Source organism: Ursus arctos, unplaced genomic scaffold (assembly GCF_023065955.2).
Source record: "Ursus arctos isolate Adak ecotype North America unplaced genomic scaffold, UrsArc2.0 scaffold_8, whole genome shotgun sequence".
NCBI classification, from domain to species: Eukaryota; Metazoa; Chordata; class Mammalia; order Carnivora; family Ursidae; genus Ursus; species Ursus arctos.
In genome coordinates, this window is record NW_026623100.1 from 22,048,780 (window position 1) to 22,067,975 (window position 19,196).

Genomic DNA, 19,196 nt, shown 5'->3' on the forward strand with positions numbered 1-19,196 from the left:
TGGTGTTATCTTTCTGTTGAATAAACACATTTGAATAGCTTGTGGTGGCCTCCGTTCTGAAGATGACTGTCAGGCATTTTGGGTTTGGAAAATATTCATTAGCTGCAGTTCAGGGATAAGAAAAATCCGCATGGCAGAAATGCAGTTACGGAAAAGTAACTGATTCTGTGGGACAGATGTGCGGTCCACACTGGAGTTCCTTGAACAAGTGCCTCTTCATGTCAGGCTTTTTCCATATTATGTCTCGTCTCTGAGGTGTTTTGATGATAATTTGGTATACATACGCTGAGTGAGATGATTTTCCAAAAAGCATTTATTTTCCTAGCAGAGATGGAGAGAAAACATGACAGCTTTGATCTTGACTGTTAATGTCACTGTGTAGCCGTGAGCTGTCAGCCTGTCTCTGACAGGGCTGTGTCCGTGCCCTTGTGCTTACAGGTGGAGTCAGTTCCGAGAGCTGGTGGACAGGAAGAAGGACGCTCTTCTCTCTGCCCTGAGCATACAGAACTACCACCTCGAATGCAATGAAACCAAATCCTGGATTCGAGAGAAGACCAAGGTCATCGAGTCTACCCAGGACCTGGGCAATGACCTGGCCGGCGTCATGGCCCTGCAGCGCAAGCTGACCGGCATGGAGCGGGACCTGGTGGCCATCGAGGCGAAGCTGAGCGACCTGCAGAAAGAGGCCGAGAAGCTCGAGTCCGAGCACCCCGACCAGGCTCAGGCCATCCTGTCTCGGCTGGCCGAGATCAGCGACGTGTGGGAGGAGATGAAGACCACACTGAAAAACCGCGAGGCCTCCCTGGGAGAGGCCAGCAAGCTGCAGCAGTTCCTGCGGGACCTGGACGACTTCCAGTCCTGGCTGTCCCGGACCCAGACGGCCATCGCCTCTGAGGACATGCCCAACACCCTTACCGAGGCAGAGAAGCTCCTCACGCAGCACGAGAACATCAAAAACGAGATTGACAACTACGAGGAGGACTACCAGAAGATGAGGGACATGGGCGAGATGGTCACCCAGGGACAGACCGACGCCCAGTACATGTTTCTGCGGCAGCGGCTGCAGGCCCTGGACACTGGGTGGAACGAGCTGCACAAAATGTGGGAGAACAGGCAGAACCTCCTCTCGCAGTCACATGCCTACCAGCAGTTTCTTAGGGACACGAAGCAGGCCGAGGCCTTCCTTAACAACCAGGTACTGCTCCTCACTTGCCTTTGCGTCCTCCCCGGTACAGCAGGTCCTGCTTGCCCCTTGAGGCTTTCTAGCCAGGCTGCTGCTTCAGAGCACCCTGGGTGGAAACAGGGGTAATTGAGAGGCTTCTTACCCTCTGCCTGCCAGGGCACTGAAAGCCATCACAGCGTAGGGGATAGGCGCTGAAGGTTCCTGCGGCACTGTCTTCCCTGCAGAGTACCGTTCCGTTTCAGCCGCTTTCGAGGATCTCTTATGTTCATGGCATGTCCTCATAGTATTGCATTACATTGGCCATACTCTGTAAGGCAGAGATCCAGTTCGATGATCTGAAAGGTACAGTGAGGGAGGGTTTTTTGTTTGTTTTTTTATTTGTTTGCTTGGGGTTTTTTGTTTTTGTTTGTTTTTTGTGGGGGAACTAAGTGGTTCTGTGTTCCTTGCCCCAGAAGAGTCAGGGAGTTCACCCAATGACACAAGGCAGAAACTAGAGAAAGAAAAAGGCTGGAGATGGTGGCCAACATCAGGGTTGTTAATCTTTTCAAGAGAGAGTTTGAAGAGTATGTTCCCACTGGGCAGTGGGCACATGAGAGGACCCTGGTGGCTGATGCACAAAGCATTGCTTGGTTTCCTTGCCGACTTTGGGAAAAAGTTTAGCCATTGAACCATTTAAGGAAATTTCATACCTTACGGGGTACAACTAGGTTTTTTCCCTCCCAGCCTCTTGTTTTCTCTGATTCGGTAGATTATTTAAGTACAATGGAGCAAGCATTATGAGGTATGTGTTGCATGGAAACTTAGGACATAGGAAAGGTAGCTCGTGTTATTCTGAAAACGGGTCGTATTTCATGGTGTTTCATCCTGCTCTCATTTTGGTTGTCTCTCTTTGAAAAAGGAGTATGTTCTGGCCCACACTGAAATGCCCACCACCTTGGAAGGAGCTGAAGCAGCTATTAAAAAACAAGAGGACTTCATGACCACCATGGACGCCAATGAGGAGAAGATCAATGCTGTTGTGGAGACGGGCCGGAGGCTGGTGAGCGACGGGAACATCAATTCGGATCGCATCCAGGAGAAGGTGGACTCCATCGATGACAGGTACGGCGCTCCGGCTCCTGAGGGAGTCTGGCACCCTGGGACTCCCAGGCCTCTGAAGCATTAGCCACAAGTCCTTGGGACTGTGAGTATGAATTTCCAAGTGGGCAGGGTCTGGACAGCTGGTAAACTTTAATCTACCTACCACAGAAAATCAGTGAGCAGCACATGACTGCCTGGAAGTGTGGTTCTCATGGTCAGGCGTGGACAGGTGTCCACAAAAGAAAAGAAACCCCGAGAAGCCGTACTAATACTTAATCAAAGATTTATAAGAGCCGTGATGCCAATTAGCAATCAGGTGTAAGCCATACCCTTCAAGAGCTGATGGGTGTAGCCTGTCACGTGATGGGGCCCCGAGAGTCACACTTCCCCAGCTAAGCCCACATTCACCTTCATCCACGCCAGACTCCTCTGAAGCCTTTCAGGAGGAAGTGGGGAGGCACGGCGAAGTTTGCTTATCCTGAGTACCTGGCAGAGCCACAAAGGAGCATTATCAGGCCCTTCTCAGAAAATTGGCTTGGATAATGCCGTAATAGGATTTTTTCATGATGAGAGAAAAGCCCCTTTCCTCTTCTGCCAAGGCATCTCCAAGATTTGATGCCTTCTTTTATTTTTGTTTTCTCAAGTATTTGCAGTTAGGATTTTTCTCCCTGACTGAAGGCCAGTGTACTGTTTGCAACCCTCATTCTCACCCTGCCTTGCCTGTTCCTGAAGTGGGAGGTCATGGCAGGTCAGGGTTTGGATGCACCAGGACAGGTGGCTCTGGTCTGGCCAGTTGCATCCTGGTTTAGCCCGTCTGGGTCAGTCTCTGGCCTCTGTTCTACCCGATCTTCTGTGGTCCCAGTTTGGGCTGGATTTAAGGGCTCATTGTGAAGCTGATGTCATCGACAGACAGGCTTCTTTCCTGGCTTTCAAGTACAGTGGAAAGGAAGAACTTCTTGCTGAGAATGTTTCCTTGCTTACGATATCCAAGAGGATCTCCTGGGACCCTGAAATTTTTATGATACGGAGTGAAAGGGGGAATTACTCCCTCCCCGTGAAGACTGAGGTTTTGGCTTTAGCACTTCCAAGCGTTTTCAACTGATTCAGAGCCTCAGCCATATCTTCGAAGAGTGCTACTATGGAATAGGATATAACGTATATTATCATTTCGTATCTGTTGCTCTTCAAACTACAAAAAAGAAAAAAAAAAATCCAGCAAACCCTTGAGTGAGTGTGAAAAACAAAGATTAGGCAAGGTATTGTTAACTTAGAGAAAAAGAATTTCCTTTCTTCCTAATGTTCAGTCTTGAGTTATTTTGTGCATACAGCACGTCATGCTCGTCTGTGTTAGACGCGTACAGCTGGTTTCCTGAGGGCTGACTTGGCCGTTAGGGACACGTGCTTCCAGGCAGGCGTGCAGCTGCCTTGCGCTTTGCTGCGTGTGTTCATACATCCCCTGGTGCTGCAGCTGTGAGGGGTTTTTGGAAGCAGGTGATGTTGTCAAGACTGGAGACTCCTGGACGGGAGAGAACGTTTCAGCAGCCCTCCGTTGTGGTTTAACCTTACTTTTGCCCTTGACTCGGAGCCTGGGCTCCTGGGGTTCCAGAGCCGCCTTAGGATTTCTGTTGAAGAAGAAATGGAGCATATTATCCATAAACAAAAGAAAGATGGAAGGGGGAGGGGGCTTTCCATGGATCAGCCCTCAGGACGACTACATTTTCCTCAGCTCGTGTTCACTGAATTCTGGTTTCACTTTCATATCCTCAGAGGCCTCCCGATCAGAAACTGACCCCAGAGGATTCTTGTCTGTTATCAAAATACACAAACATGTGAGTTCCAGGTGCTGCGGGGCCATAAGCTAAGTGAATATCTGAACACTCAGATCTAATCCCCTGTCCAGAAACATTCTGATGCTCTTGTAAAGCTGTTTTCATAAAACACAAAATCATTATCACGTGCTTACGTTCTGGAAATCTTGTCGACTACCACTGAGTTTGTTGAAATGAAAAAATACTAGAACAAAGACACTGGCTCTTAACAGATGTGGGTGGGGTGCGAGTGACCTTTAAAGTGCTCATGCCTGGGTGGAAAGGAGCCTGCTGTCCAAGCCCGCCCCAGGGCGTGCGAATGGGTGAGCTTCCTGGCTGGAAAGAAGTTCCAGCCACAGTGTAGTCCTGGGAGAGCAAGGAAACGGGATCCGGCTTCGAAGAGCCAGACCCCATCTCCCAGGGGAAAACGCTTTGGTAGTATCCATCTGTTTTACTCAGGTACCTGTGGTTCTTGACTTTTTACAAGAACCAGAGTGAGACCTAGCATCTGCCTCAGTTTGAAGTAGCTTCCGAGTCTTATACAGGGGTAGAGGGTGAGAAATGGAAATAAAGCAACAGAGTTAACCTTGCCCCAAACAAAGAACACCCTTAGGACTGTAGGAAACTACGGCCAAGTTTTAGAAGGTCCTTCCCTATGATTAAATCCACGATCCAGCTTGAAAGGCCTTCCCCAAACGCCATTGGTTGCTGCCGCTGGTGAACAGTGAAGCCCCATTCACTTGTCTCAAGGGTTCTCTGAGTCAGCAACAGGTGTGCTGCCCCTGTAGCTGTTTTTCACACTGCAGAGCGTGCCCTTGAGACGCCATCACCATGCTCTCTCGGAGATCTGTGTCATTTGGATATGGGGCCCCACGTCACCGTTTGACCTTTCCCTTCTAACTGGTCCCACTAGAAGAGAGAGACTGCCCGGCCAGAAATCTGTTGGGCATGTGTGAGGGTTGACTGTGTAAGCTACCGTCAGGATTCTGTCTGGTTGTGTTTCTGCGTGGGAAGACTTCTCAGACAGTGTTTGAATTATTTTTATTTCCACCATTGCCATGAGCTTCAAGGGTGTGTGTCCTGTTGTAGCTGCCAGTTTCTGATCCCTCCTCGCCTTCTGAGCACTTGGGTGTGACACTGTGGAAGGGACCTGGGTCTCTTATTGAAGACCTTTGACTAAAGGCAGGACCTGCATTTTCGTGCCTGACTCCAAATTACCTTCCTCCTGAAGATTGGCTTTTTATCTTCTTACAACCCCTACAAATAGTGACTGGAATTTGAGGTTTGGGAGCTTAAACTTTTTTTGGACATTCCTTCCCCACCCACATTTTTAGACAGTAATTCCTTTAGCCCAAATTCACTAACAGTCTTTAAATAAATTTTTTTCAAATTTTTGGTATCTGAGAAAGGGTATCAATGCCGTGAAGAGGCTTTGGCCTTTATTTTTTGTTGTTATAAAAGAAATAGAATGTTAAAAATGTTGGGGAAGAAGCTACAGCCTTTAATCTTAGCCCTGGCACGTTTTAGTTTCTGCTTTCCGATCTGTGCCTTGGGGTTTTATGCCCTTGAACGTGCATATACTATTTCCATTTAGCATTATTTAAGAAATATTTTTCTATTTTTGCGTTTTACCTAAGTGATATAAAAATACTAAGGTCCCTTTTCCCGAAGCTATGAAACCTCTTTCAACTAAAAAACATTAGAAAGGGATTATGCGTGTCTAGCATATACCTGGCAGTATTATTTCCACTCGTATTATTCTAGTTGTTCTGTAGGCACTGACGCCCTGTAGGAGCAGAGAGCATTTCCCTTTGGTTCCCCGGGCAGATGACGGCTGCTGTGTTGCCACGATCAGTTTTGCCAGCATTCACTGAGGGCCGGGTCCCCCACTGTGTCACTGTAAGCTCGCTCTTGCTCCCGAGGAAGGTTCTTAAAGGTCAGACAGCAGCTGGTGCCCCCTGAGCTGCTCGTGGCATCGTAGAGAGTCAGAGGTTGTGTTCTTCCTCATCCCTCCATGGGGGCCCAGCAAGAGAGACCTTGCCCAGGCACATGGAGCAAGAAATTGCTTTGAGACTCAGAATGAAAACCCAGCCTCCTCATCTGCCCCAGTTAATACCCTTCACTTAGGCTGCCTGGCTGGCTTAGGTTCCTCAGGAATATCGGGGAAGCCGTGTTAGGGCACTGCTGCTTGGCCCTCGGTGTGGCGGAGCACCTCCCTGTTGCCGCAGAACTGTGTCAAGGCCATCCTTCCCACGGCATTCCCGGCATGCCCATAGCTGCTCTTCACCGTCTCTGGTGGAGAACCTAAGCCACTGGGCGCTTGAAGGAAGTGCGCTGCGGAGTTCTGGTACCGCGACAGTGTGTGTGAAGAAGCCCTGAGTACAGCATTTGGGCTGGGGAGCCGGCACCCCATTTCCCTTGTCACTCCCCAAGCTCAGCAGCTCTTACCTGTTCTTAGGAATTTTTTCTTGAGGTTTCATGCTTCAGCTTCATTCAACCTTGATTATCTTTATCCATTAATAAAGAGTGGGATCTAGTAGGTAGATAATCTCACAGGTCTCAAAATTTTCATTCTTGATTCACTGTTGTTTGAGGGGACTTTTTCTCAAGGTGGGAAAATATCTATCTAGGAGACATTAATTTAAAGCCAGTTATATGGTTATCTATATTTTCTTAGCCACAGTTGTCACCCCAGTTTCTTGAAGATGAGTTTCAGATTCTCCTGCAGTGCCGTAGATGGGGACTTGTACACAGTGCATGCTCACATTTTTTCCCCGAGCGCCAGATTAGCAAGCCCTGGATTTATGTGGTTCGTTTGAGACCATCCTCTGCCAGTTGTGTGGCGTGGACAGGGGCTTTGGTGTCTCATACTGTGGCTTACTCATTTGGAGGATGCTAAATTCTCTCACTTGTCTTTTTGACATAATGAGAACTGTAGAAGCAAACTGCTTTTATCATATGTAGATACCCAGGAAAGACATTGAGTTGTAAATTCAGTCTTTCAAGATTCTGTATTTCCTTTTTTAAAAGTAATTTTTTATTATTGTTTCAACAGACATCGGAAGAATCGTGAGGCAGCCAGCGAGCTTCTGATGAGATTGAAGGACAACAGGGATCTTCAGAAATTCCTGCAAGATTGTCAGGAGGTATGTCTCCCGTCAGCCCCTCCCTCCCTTTCTTCTAAGGAGAGCGAGAGCATTTGGCAGAAGAGCCCTTGGGATTATAAAATTAACTGAGGCCCAGAAATTCATTTCTAGCTGAGCCAGTATGGCACCTCATCAGTTCTCTAGCCTGCAAGCTACAACTTAGAGTAACTAGATTCTTCTAATCTAGAATAGTCTGGAATCCTGCTGTCCATTACAGTGGACCCTAGCCATATGTGGCTATTTTGCTTTAAATTAATTAGAATTAAATGGAATTCAGAATGTAGTTCTTCCACCATACTTGGTGTATTTTAAGTGCTCAGTAGCCAATTGTGATTAGCAGCTGCCATATTGGACAGTGTGGGTGTGGAACATCCCCATCGTCGAAGACAGTGTGATACCCTAGAACGTTTACTTAATAGCATGTTGTAAGTGAGAAGGAAGGAACTAAGAGGAACAGGACTGGCTACCCAGGTAAGAAGCAAAGATTTAAAAAATGCGGACTGAGTTTCTTACTCACTGAAGACCTTGGAGTATCCATCTTTCAGGTTCCTTGAATACGTGTCTAACATGCCAGGAGCAGCAGTTCTGATTTCAGACTCCTGAGTTTTTTTAACATGTGGTATTAATCTAATGATTCTCTTACTATTTCATGCTCCCCTGATACGTGCATAAACAAACTTGGAAAACTAAAGTTAGCTAGAAAAATGCAGTCTTTCTGCAAGCTAGCTGAAAAGCATCTGGCTGCCTTCACATGTTCATGAGTTCATGAGCACATCGCATTTTTCTCTCTGCCAGAGAACAACACTGAGACTCCGTCCTCTCTGGTTTATTGGGTTAAATCCCCTTGGAGGCAAAATTGGGATGAAGGATATCCAAATGAAGCTGCAGGGCCCTTTTGGGAGGGGCATTGGTGGGTGTGGGGACGGGATCCAGTCGTGCGTGAAGAACGTGACTGAAATCATCACAACACCTTGCCTGCAAACACATGGCTGCATGTTAGAAGAAATACAGCCCTACCAGCAGTCGTGTTAGAGTGTGTGATAAGCGATCCTTCATGTCCGTTCTGCTGTCTCACTATGAATCTTGCAGTATGCTCTAGCAGGTTAAGCTTCAGAAAGCAAGCCCCTAAACTGCGTAGGTTAGGGTCTGTCAGCTTCCTGTGCCACTCTGATGAATCTGGATCTGTGAGGGATTTGCCGGGAGCCAGACAGGCTGAAGACAGGAGTGCTTCTTCACATGACAGCGAGCATCAATAACCCATTTGGATTGGATGCTCACTTAGAGAGGTATTCGTGTCCCCCAGACAGGACTTAGAGGAGAGTAATGGGATCTGAAGTTAGCTGTGTAGGGGTGCATGTTGTTCCACAGTGAATACTCAGTGACTCTTTAGTCCTGGATGAATCAGGAGCTGTTTGCAGCCTGGCCTTTGCCTTTGACACGTTGGTGGTCCCTGTATTATCCCTTGATGGTTCCCTTGTAGTACTGTGGATGACTCATTTTAACCTCAGGGCATCCTAGGGGGAGGACGGAGTCAATAGGATTCCATACTCTGGCTTAGAAGGCAAGTTTAATGAAATGAAATTCATGGACCTCAACAAGGTGAAACCTAGGCTAAATTTGGGGGAAAGAATGCCAGAAAAAGAGCAGGAGGTGAGGAGACAAGAGGAACCCTTGAGAGAAACCCAAATGAAGTTTTCCCGTTTTCCATTTATACATGTGTGGATTCATAAGTAGAAACGTGTAGGGAAGGTAAGTGGATAAAATGATAGTCCTTCCCAGTGGAATCACAGGAAGTCGTCTTACTGGGTTGTCAGATCTTCGTTACTACTTGTTTCAGGTTAGCACTGTTGGTTATAAGGAGTTCACTTCTCACCACGCACCAGTTGACTGTTGGACGTGCCTCAAGGGCTCAGTCCTGCCGTGATGTCCCCTCACAGCATGCAGAAAGGTTCTGGCCGCCGGTTGAGTCCTGGGAATGATGTGCAGGTCTCTTTATGCCTGCTCTGCTAAGTCTTCCTGGTTCAGCCTTTCTTTCCTGGAGCCTCATGAAAAGTTAGTACAGCCATAGGATCTGCTGGGGTTGCCGTCTCTCCCACCTCAGCACGTAGAGTTTCCGTGGGGTGACAGAATATAGGTCAGGTTTGGAGGCTTCAAAACCTTTGGTATAGAAGAGCAAGCAGAGGGGAGGTGTGTAGTGTTCTTTGGCTGTGAACTCTGCATCATTCAGCCTCATTAAAATACATACCCTTTTTAAGTGTCCGACTCTTGATTTCGGCTCAGGTCATGATTTCAGCATCATGAGACTGAGTCCCAAGTCAGGCTCTACACTGGGCATGGAGCCTGCTTAAGATTCTCCCTCTCCTTCTGCCCCTCCCCCCTTCTTTAAAAAAATTAAATTTAAGGGTACCCTTTAAGCCAGGATCTCTGAGCATGGAGTTTGTGTATGGACCAGCTTTGCATTTGAAAATCTAGTATGCTTCGAGAAACTTCCATAGTACCCACAGGTCAGATTTAGTACCATTGCCAGCTATGGGTATTGTCCAAAGTCTCGGGAATCCAAATTGTCTCCCCGGTCCCTTCCCCGTGGGTGCCTTGGCTAGAGCAGGCTTGGGTTGTGAGATCTGCCTTTGTTGCCACTCCCTGTAACCACTGCCCGGAGGGAGAAATTTACTGCAGGGCCCCCCTATTCCCTGTTGTAGATGGGGCTATAAAGCACATCACAGTTTTTGTAGCGGGATTTCAATGTAGTGAATTCCTGAAAAGTGATTTAGAAGTTACTGCTTTTCTGTTTTATTCCCTCACACCATAGGGAAACAACATTCAGAAACTGAAGGGTTTTTTTTTAAAAGGGCAGTATAACTAGAGTTGTGTGGCACAAGGGATCGCAAGTTCCATTGCTTTGCTCTGAGCTTGATTCAGTGATCAAAGCATTTTTCCTATCCTTTTCCAATCTGCACAGTGTTCTTTTCTGCAGAGAATGAGTATATTCTTAAATGACCTTTGCAAATGCCCACAAATAATAACTGTAGTTCTGATTGCAGAATGCTGATGAAGGGCTGATGAACTAGCAAGTTCCATAGCTCCATTTCATTGTGCTGTAGCGCATGGGGCTTTATCTGTAGGATGATGTGTTCCGCAAAGAGCAGATTTGTTTATAAGCCTCTGATTTCTATGTAGCTCTTTTTTTTTTTTTTTTAAATCTCTCTGGGTAGGTGGTTATGAATAGCAAAAATATGTGAATGTCCTTTGCACTTTGGATTAATGCCTTCTATTGTGTTTAATCTGTGTGTATGAAGAAGACGGGGCAAGTTTTACCATTTGGTTTCCTTTTAACCTCTTTCCCCCTTGGACTGAATGAATTGGCCATAGTAATTCAGATTTTAGCTACCCAGATAACTGGAAAAAAGGTGATTCTTTTAAAGTAGGAAATGTAGTGCTCCTATTGTTATGTAACCAATCTATATAGTCCTAGCTTACAAAGGGGTATATGAGATTTACTGGTTTTTCACCTCGATAAAGAATGACAACAAAAGATCTCAGTACCTTTTGCTTTCTACCCCCACCCCTCTCCTACGTGGTGGGTGAATATGCTGAGAAAGGTAGACATGGTGCCTGGGAATTTGCCCATATTCAGAGCCAGAGGTGCTCCTGTGACATGCATCACCCTCCTTGACCTCGTTTTCAAAGAACAGACTTTCTGTTGTTTAAACAAATTTATGGGGAAGCCTTTCCCAGCAGCAGAGTGTGAGTAAATGGCCTTGCAAATGTTGGTCCTGTGAGAGAAGGTTCTCTATGTCATTTCTAAACCTTGGAGATTGGACCATGGAGAGTCTGGGGTGCAGATTTGTTGTGGCAGCAACTGGTGCCACAAAAGTGGGCTTCTCCTGGTCACACAGGAGAAGGGACATGGTCTCTGAAGACCTTTGGTTGTAGGCTGATCCTACATTCCTTTGTGTATCTTTCTCTTAGGCAAACAAAAAGCTCTTCCCGGTTTAGTGCTGTGTACGGGGTAGGAATTAGGACCTGGCCTGGCCAACTGCAGGCAGTAAGGAGCCCAGAGAATTGGGATGAAAGCCAGCAAGGGAAGCGTGTCCAGGGCCTGGGGCTGGGCTGACTCCCACCCTTGGCCTCATGAGAGAACTCCTTTCTCAGATCTGTCAGCAGCTGGCCGGCTTTGTGAGCCTTTGCAGAGTATAGATCCAAGGAGACATGTTGGGTCTCAAAATCAAGTCCTGGGGAGTGTTCTTGGTCTGAATGGAAGGCTCTTTAGAGAAATAGAGGCTATAGAAAAAGAGGTGAGGGTGATTCAGCCTTTGAAGGAAACTTAAAGAGGGCATCGTTGTTGCTTTACTCCTACAGTGAACAAGTTATTTATGCTTCTGGCATTCCCATAGATACGCTGTGAAGGGAAGGGAGGGATAAAAGAGTGGGGGATTTTGTGTTTGGTCTTTTTTATATATAATAGAAAACTAAAAGAGTAAAAAGATTACCAAATAGAGTAAAAGGCAGTTAATCATGATTAACATGGTATAGCTGGCACAAGTATTTGGAAGAGAAAGAAGATTGTGACTTGGACTGGTTAGGGCAGAATTTTAAACACAAGCCTTTGGGGGGAAGGCTGGTTACGCGTGCCAAACACTTTGAAAGCTGGCTCGGAGCGCTCTTGTACTTCTGGATTTAGCGTTAGATGCATACTTTGGAGCATGGCTCAGGTACATCTCCCATACAATGGAGATAACCTGTCATGACGGGTCAGGGTTGTAAAGTAAATGTTTGGTTGTCTGTTGACATGGAAACGTGCAGTATGCATAGTACAACATAACACAACTCTTTCCAGGCAGGAAAAAGGCTGATGTCTGTGATCACAATCTCTGAAACCTTTCTGATTTTTGTTTTTCCTAGCTATCTCTCTGGATCAATGAAAAGATGCTTACCGCCCAGGACATGTCTTACGATGAAGCCAGAAATCTGCACAGTAAATGGTTAAAACATCAAGCATTTATGGCAGAACTTGCATCCAACAAAGAATGGCTTGACAAAATTGAGAAGGTGAGAAATTAAAATGTTTGATGAGGCTCCTGTTTCGTTTTTTGTTTTTGTTTTTTTTTTAAAGATTTATTTATTTATTTATTCGACAGAGGTAGAGACAGCCAGGGAGAGAGGGAACACAAGCAGGGGGAGTGGGAGAGGAAGAAGCAGGCTCCCAGCAGAGCAGGGAGCCCGATGCGGGGCTCGATCCTATAACGCCGGGATCACGCCCTGAGCCGAAGGCAGACGCTCAACCGCTGTGCCACCCAGGCGCCCCGATGAGGCCCCTGTTTCTGTGGTGTGGCCATGGCATGAGAGTGACCGGGTGAAAGTGAGCTCCTCTCTTTAGCATGGACTCTCGCCTTTTTGAGTCCTGTCTGATCCCGTACAGAAGTTACACAGCCTGGAGCAGTCCCTCTCCCACCTACTAGTTCCTGACTTTGACTCGGTAGAAGGGAGAAAAGCAGAAAACCCAGCCAGGTGTGGTGCAGAACACTTGATTTGTCTTTTAGTGAGCACTAGTTCGGTTTCTGTTTTGTTTCTCACCTACTACAGATAATGGGCTGTGAGCCCCCTGGACAGAGTCGCCACTCTCTTGATCCTATCACATATTCTGGAATGTGAGAGGCTGATGATTTGCACAGAATTTAGAAATATTTTGTATTTTTTAAAAATCTTCTCAATTTTTCTTCAGTGACCAGGCACTATAATAACCTAAAATGTATTATTTTGGCACAGGGAGATTCTGTGCAGCATAACTGAACATGAACGTGAAGTTCCCCACCTCCCCTCTTCTCTTTCTCAGACTTTTTATAAAGATTTTATTTATTCATTTGACAGAGCATGAGCAGGGGTGAGGGAGCAGAGGAAAGGGGCAGAGGGAGAGGGAGAAGCAGACTCCCCACTGAGCGGAGAGCCCGATTCGGGGCTCCATCCCAGGACACCGGGACCATAACCTGAGCTCTGAAGGCAGATGCTTAACAGCCTGAGCCACCCGGGTGCCCCCTTGTTTCAGATTCTTAATGGTTAAAATAATGTGTTGGGGTCTTTGGGGCCGAGTGGGGGGGATGAAATCTGCCGTCATGAGCACTTCCCGCTGCCCCCTATGGAACTGTTTCAGCATGCCGTGGTCACTTCTTGCTGAACTCTTGAAAGCTGTGTAGTGTACATAGACTAGGCCCTTGTCCATTTTATTAAGCGGTAACCTTATGTGGAAAGGCTCTGTAGGTTGAATGAATAGGTAGATCACAGATTAAATACTTTAGGGTTGGTCTTCACAGTGACCTTTGTTCCCTAGCAAACTGTATTTATTTATGTTTTCCAGGAAGGAATGCAGCTGATTTCAGAAAAGCCTGAGACGGAAGCTGTGGTGAAGGAGAAACTCACTGGTTTACATAACATGTGGGAAGTCCTTGAATCCACCACCCAAACCAAGGCCCAGCGGCTCTTTGATGCAAACAAGGCCGAACTTTTCACCCAGAGCTGTGCAGATCTGGACAAATGGCTGCACGGCCTGGAAAGCCAGATTCAGTCTGACGACTATGGCAAAGACTTGACCAGCGTCAACATCCTGCTTAAAAAGCAACAGGCAAGTGCACCAGGGAACCACATACTTGGGCCTCTTTCTCTTTTCTTGACGTCGTCTTTATAGACTTAACTCGCCCACCATGTTCTCAACCACCTGTCTTCTGTGTGAAGGGGTTTTAACCCAGCAAAATGTTTGTCCTGACAGCATCAGTGGACACCACTAGAATCAACTGGAAAGACACAGTATTAGTAGAATATTGGGTGTCTGTGCATGGGAATACTTTTTCTTATTGTCATCATCTTAGTTGAGAGATAATAGTACCATTTAACAGTTGAGTAAATATTCACTTCATTCATGTCTGCAGTTTACACGAAGGAAAGCAATCCTGTTCTCATACTTTGCTGTATAACGTCTAGGAGGTACATGTTAGTTATCTGAGTTGGTCAGGGTACTTTTTAGATAATAAAAGAGATTTATTTACTTATTTTGGGGACATCCTGGTAGTGCATTCTAAAGGCAAATGAATTTACCTTAAATTTTGAGAAAACAGCTTCCGTGAAGTTGAGAAAGCAGGTTGGTGGCAGAATCTTCCAGTGGCTTCCCTGGCTGGGTTTGCAATGTGTGGACAAGTCCCCAGCCCCACAGTTGTGCTTAGAACCAGTCACTGTGGAAGTGTCTTTGCCGAGTGCTGAGGCCTGTTTCTTCAAAGTGATACCCACCCTTCCTTTTGCTAAGTGATGTGGTTATTTGGCTACCTTACTATGCATTAAGGAGTTTTGTTAAGGGTGGATTTTACTCATGGCTGTTTACTTCCCTATCTAAGAAAGGAGTCCATTTATTCCTAGGTGCAACCCCCTGTCTCTTAGCCATCAGTAGGTGTTATTCTCAATGTGATGTTTTCCTGAGTGAGACTCCCCCTGCTTTCACTTCCGCTCATTCTCCTCCTGTAAATAAGCAATTAGCATGTTTTCACCTCATAATCTGGTATTAAGAAAAAATAATCAGCCTTCTAATTGAAAAAATTGAGAGAAGGTGGAAATATTAGCTATTCTCTTTGCCTAAAAGAACTCGAACCTTAAGACATTATTGATGGTTAACATGGGTTTCCAACATCATTATGGCTTCTGAACAAGCAGATGAAGACTGTCCTTTCCCCATAATTAATTCTTATTTGTCTTGTTATTTGCCTTCTAAGTTCCTGGATGAACTTGAATGTTGTTCCTGAGTTAAAAAATCCTGGAAAGGGTGGTACCTGGGTGGCTCAGTCGGTTAAGCGTCCGATTCTTGATCTCAGCTCAGGTCTTGATCTCAGGATCGGGAGTTCAAGCCCTATGTTGGATACCATGCTGAGCATGGAACCTACTTTAAAAAAGCCGGGGCGGGGGGGGGGGGGCGGAGCCTGATTGCTCAGTTGTAAAGCGTCTGCCCTCAGCTCAGGTCACGATCCCAGGGTCCTGGGATTGAGCCCCACATCGGGCTCCCTGCTCAGTGGGGAACCTGCTTCTCCCTCTCCCACTCCCCCTGCTTGTGTTCCCTCTCTCGCTGTGTCTCTCTCTGTCAAATAAATAAAAAATCTTAAAAAAAGAAATCCTGGAAAAGGATTGATCGGTAGTTTGATATAGATGTTAAGAGTCCCTTCTTAGACTCTCCATTATATAAATTTATACTCAGTCTTCCCTTTTGGCCAGTGCCCAAAGCATTTTATAGGACTGTGTGTCTCCCATGTCTCTAGTGTGACACACTTGATGTTTTCTGCCCTCAGATGCTGGAGAACCAAATGGAGGTGCGGAAGAAGGAGATCGAGGAGCTCCAGAGCCAGGCCCAGGCCCTGAGTCAGGAGGGGAAGAGCACCGACGAGGTGGACAGCAAGCGCCTCACCGTGCAGACCAAGTTCATGGAACTGCTGGAGCCCTTGAACGAGAGAAAGCATAATCTGCTGGCCTCCAAAGAGATCCATCAGTTCAACAGGGATGTGGAAGACGAGATTGTAAGTAGACCTTCAGCACGCAAGGGGCCTTTCCATAAGCTTCCTCATCTGTCCTGCCGTCAGTCGTGTTCTCACTTCTTTGTTGGACTCACTTCGGGCCATGTTGGTGAGCTGGGTTATCGAAGCCTACGCTTTTATGTATCTACACGAAATGCAACTCCATTGTTTTCTTTGATTTTCTAAAGATGTTCTAGGATTTTAATCCCCCTAGAATAGTAGTTTTAAAAATAAATTAAGGGCGAGGACTTGCAGTGAGTCCAGCAGTGAGGATGAAGTAGCGTCTGAAAGCCCAGCCCTCACCTTGTACCTCGGGTAGCCCTTCCCAGTGGGGTCACACACCCCTCTCTTGGGCTGACCTCCCTGCTGATCCTCTGCTGCACTTGTTTGCATCAAATATTTGTTCTTTTTGAGCAGTCCTGACCACCTAAATTTACAATTCTTTCCAGTTGTGGGTTGGAGAGAGGATGCCTTTGGCAACTTCCACGGATCATGGCCACAACCTCCAGACTGTGCAGCTGTTAATAAAGAAAAATCAGGTAAGCGTTTCTGCTTGGGCTAGCTCAGTCAGATGAATAATTGCTCCAGACTGCAGGGCAGAGAGTGCGAGAGAGCACTGTTTCCCCCTGGCGCTCGCGGAACAGCCTGCTGTCACGGCTCAGCAAGCCTCTGTTTCCCCCGCTCCCACAGACGCTCCAGAAAGAGATCCAGGGACACCAGCCTCGCATTGATGACATCTTCGAGAGGAGCCAAAGCATTGTCACCGACAGCAGCAGCCTCAATGCTGAGGCCATCCGGCGGAGACTCGCTGACCTCAAGGAGCTGTGGGGCCTCCTCATCGAGGAGACCGAGAAGCGCCACAGGCGGCTTGAGGAGGCGCACAGGGCCCAGCAGTACTACTTCGACGCGGCCGAGGCTGAGGCGTGGATGAGCGAGCAGGAGCTGTACATGATGTCTGAGGAGAAGGCCAAGGTGAGAGAGGTTTCCAGCCCTGCCCTGGAGAGCCTCAGACTCCCGCCCCAAGCTTGTTCTCTGCTGGTGACTGTGTGTTTGTGAAGCATTTCATCATTGCCTTCGAGTGTCACGGGGGACACCGTGGTGCATGAAGGTGACCAGAATCTGTGGGGATCTCCCCTTGACAAGAATCTTCCTGTCTGAACCCTGGTATATGTCATTAAGACTAGGTGTATCCTTTTTTTTTTTTTTTGTCTTTTTTCTTTTTTTAACAGATATTTGCCAGAGTCCTTTCTGCTCTCTTTAGTTAATAGAGTTACCTAAACTTGACAAGATGCTTTTGAGACCATTTAAAAGTTGTTAGGGTTGCAGAATATTGTCATCTATGTATGGCCTCAGCAGCCAGCCAGGGCACACGTGGGTTCCTGGGCTTGAGCCTGTACCTTGGAGGGGTCTCACTCATTCTGTACGATCCTTGTGGTCGTCTTTCATGCCCCCCCCCCCTTGGTCCAGTCCGGGTTGACTCTCCTGAAAGGCTTCAGCATTGCCCTGCCCATATCACACTTGTGGTTTTGTTCTTTCTCATGATTCTTCCTTCCACCCATCATGCAGTCAGCTGGTCCTGCTTGAAGCTGGTGTTGGGTCAGAGGGGACGACTGATTGTGACCCTCCCCCTCTTTGCAGGATGAGCAGAGTGCTGTCTCCATGTTAAAGAAGCACCAGATTCTGGAACAAGCAGTGGAGGACTATGCGGAGACCGTGCATCAGCTCTCCAAGACCAGCCGGGCCCTGGTGGCTGACAGCCATCCTGAAAGGTGAGGACTTTGTCGTCAGGATGAGATGGGCTTCTCAGTTCCTCCCAGTGTGAGGGTCTGTTACTCTGATCCGTGCGAACGGACATGGCAGCATCCATCTTGAGTAACTGGTGACAGAGATCTTTGAGAAGCATCTGTCAAATAGACCCAGTAGGCCTGTGCTGAATGGGAAGGGTGAATTGTTACATTAGGAAATTGCTCTTGTGAGTTAAATATCTCCTATGAGCCAAGGCCCTCTTGAAAAATCACTGGTGTCATGAGTCAAGTGCAGATTGACTTGCACAGATACGGGTTATCAAAACCTACCCTTGGGTTGAAAGTCATCCAGTTCAGTTAACTGAGTGGTAGACAAGCATGCACCGACCTGTAAAACAATAGGAGCAAGCTGATACCACTTCCTCAGAGATCAAGTCCTTCACGCACCTTGGGAATAAAGAAGAAGAGTGTGTGTGGTCCTTCCCCACTTTATACCACACTCACATATTAACTTTAATGGCAGTTATTTTAGGTTTGCTCTGTAACTGCCTTTTATAACTCAGGAAAAGAATCGGCTTTGTGCGTCAGCCAAGGCACATTGAAGATGCAGTCGGTGGCCATGTTGGTGTAGGGGGTCCTTCATGTGTTCATGACAGGATTCCCAGGAAGGCGGCTTCCTAGTTTCTAGGGTCGAGCATTGGAAGTCCTTGTCTCTGATTGCCTGTTAGAAGACAGTCATGCTGGGGAAAAGTTGGAAGGGATGCAGGGCTCCCAGGACCCACTTGACAGGAATGGCGGGGAGGAGCCTGCACCCCAGAGAAGGTGGAGATGTGTGCCAGACAGGGATATCATTTGTCCCTTCGGCTGCATGGTTCTTGAGAATGGAAGATGGCTCCTGGGTTTTGCATTAACTTTTAACGTCAAAGGAAATCCTGATTTCCAGAGCCAGCAGTGCAGAGAGTTGGGGTTTGTCCTCCCTCCCTCTATCATCACAGTCAGGATGGCCTTCAGCCTTAATGATTGTGTCTTGTTTACATGTGGGCTCTAAAATTACTCAAGGTCAAATTCCAGAGTTTTATTTTTTAAGCTAAATAGGTGAACCAGAAGTTTCCTCCGAGAAATTTTATGTAACATGCTTTCTTGGCGTCTCCACCTCATTTGTTTTCTCCCTGAAGAAAATGTGACATTTAAGGTCCTTTTCCTGCCACCCCTCCTCTCCTCCCCTCCCCCTCTTCCAGTGAGCGCATCAGCATGCGGCAGTCCAAAGTGGATAAGCTGTACGCTGGCCTGAAAGACCTCGCCGAAGAGCGGAGGGGCAAGCTGGACGAGAGGCACAGGCTCTTCCAGCTCAACCGGGAGGTGGATGACCTGGAGCAGTGGATTGCCGAGAGGGAGGTGGTCGCAGGGTCGCACGAGTTGGGACAGGACTACGAGCACGTCACGGCAAGTACCGTGGGCAGGGCAGGGGCAGCCGTGCAGTGCGCGCTGTGCACAGACGGCCGCTTGACTCCTTATCTGTGAGCACATCACACGCCCTGGACTCACGTCAAAGGTCTTGGGGTTTGGTTTCAGCTCAGCTCTTTTACCACCAGGCAACTTTGACTTAGCTTATTTAACCTCTCTGCCCTTTTCCCCAGTAGTGAAAGGAGATGAAGCCAGGGCCTTGCTCTGTGACAGCGAGCAAGAAGGAAGCC

The 19,196-nt window shown here is 47.3% G+C and overlaps 1 protein-coding gene across 6 annotated transcripts in view; it reads left to right on the top strand.

Moving 5' to 3' along the window:
* Positions 1 to 19,196, top strand: part of SPTBN1 (spectrin beta, non-erythrocytic 1) — a 190,806-nt gene that overhangs the window by 147,740 nt on the left and 23,870 nt on the right. For all 6 annotated transcript variants that reach the window (XM_026485843.4, XM_026485863.4, XM_048222657.2 and 3 more), the window contains 10 exons: positions 439 to 1,195; positions 2,082 to 2,284; positions 7,127 to 7,217; positions 12,120 to 12,266; positions 13,570 to 13,833; positions 15,536 to 15,760; positions 16,207 to 16,296; positions 16,448 to 16,729; positions 17,396 to 17,526; positions 18,741 to 18,945. In XM_026485843.4, coding sequence (XP_026341628.1) covers positions 439 to 1,195; positions 2,082 to 2,284; positions 7,127 to 7,217; positions 12,120 to 12,266; positions 13,570 to 13,833; positions 15,536 to 15,760; positions 16,207 to 16,296; positions 16,448 to 16,729; positions 17,396 to 17,526; positions 18,741 to 18,945 — 2,395 coding nt within the window. The remainder of the gene's footprint in view (positions 1 to 438; positions 1,196 to 2,081; positions 2,285 to 7,126; positions 7,218 to 12,119; positions 12,267 to 13,569; positions 13,834 to 15,535; positions 15,761 to 16,206; positions 16,297 to 16,447; positions 16,730 to 17,395; positions 17,527 to 18,740; positions 18,946 to 19,196) is intronic.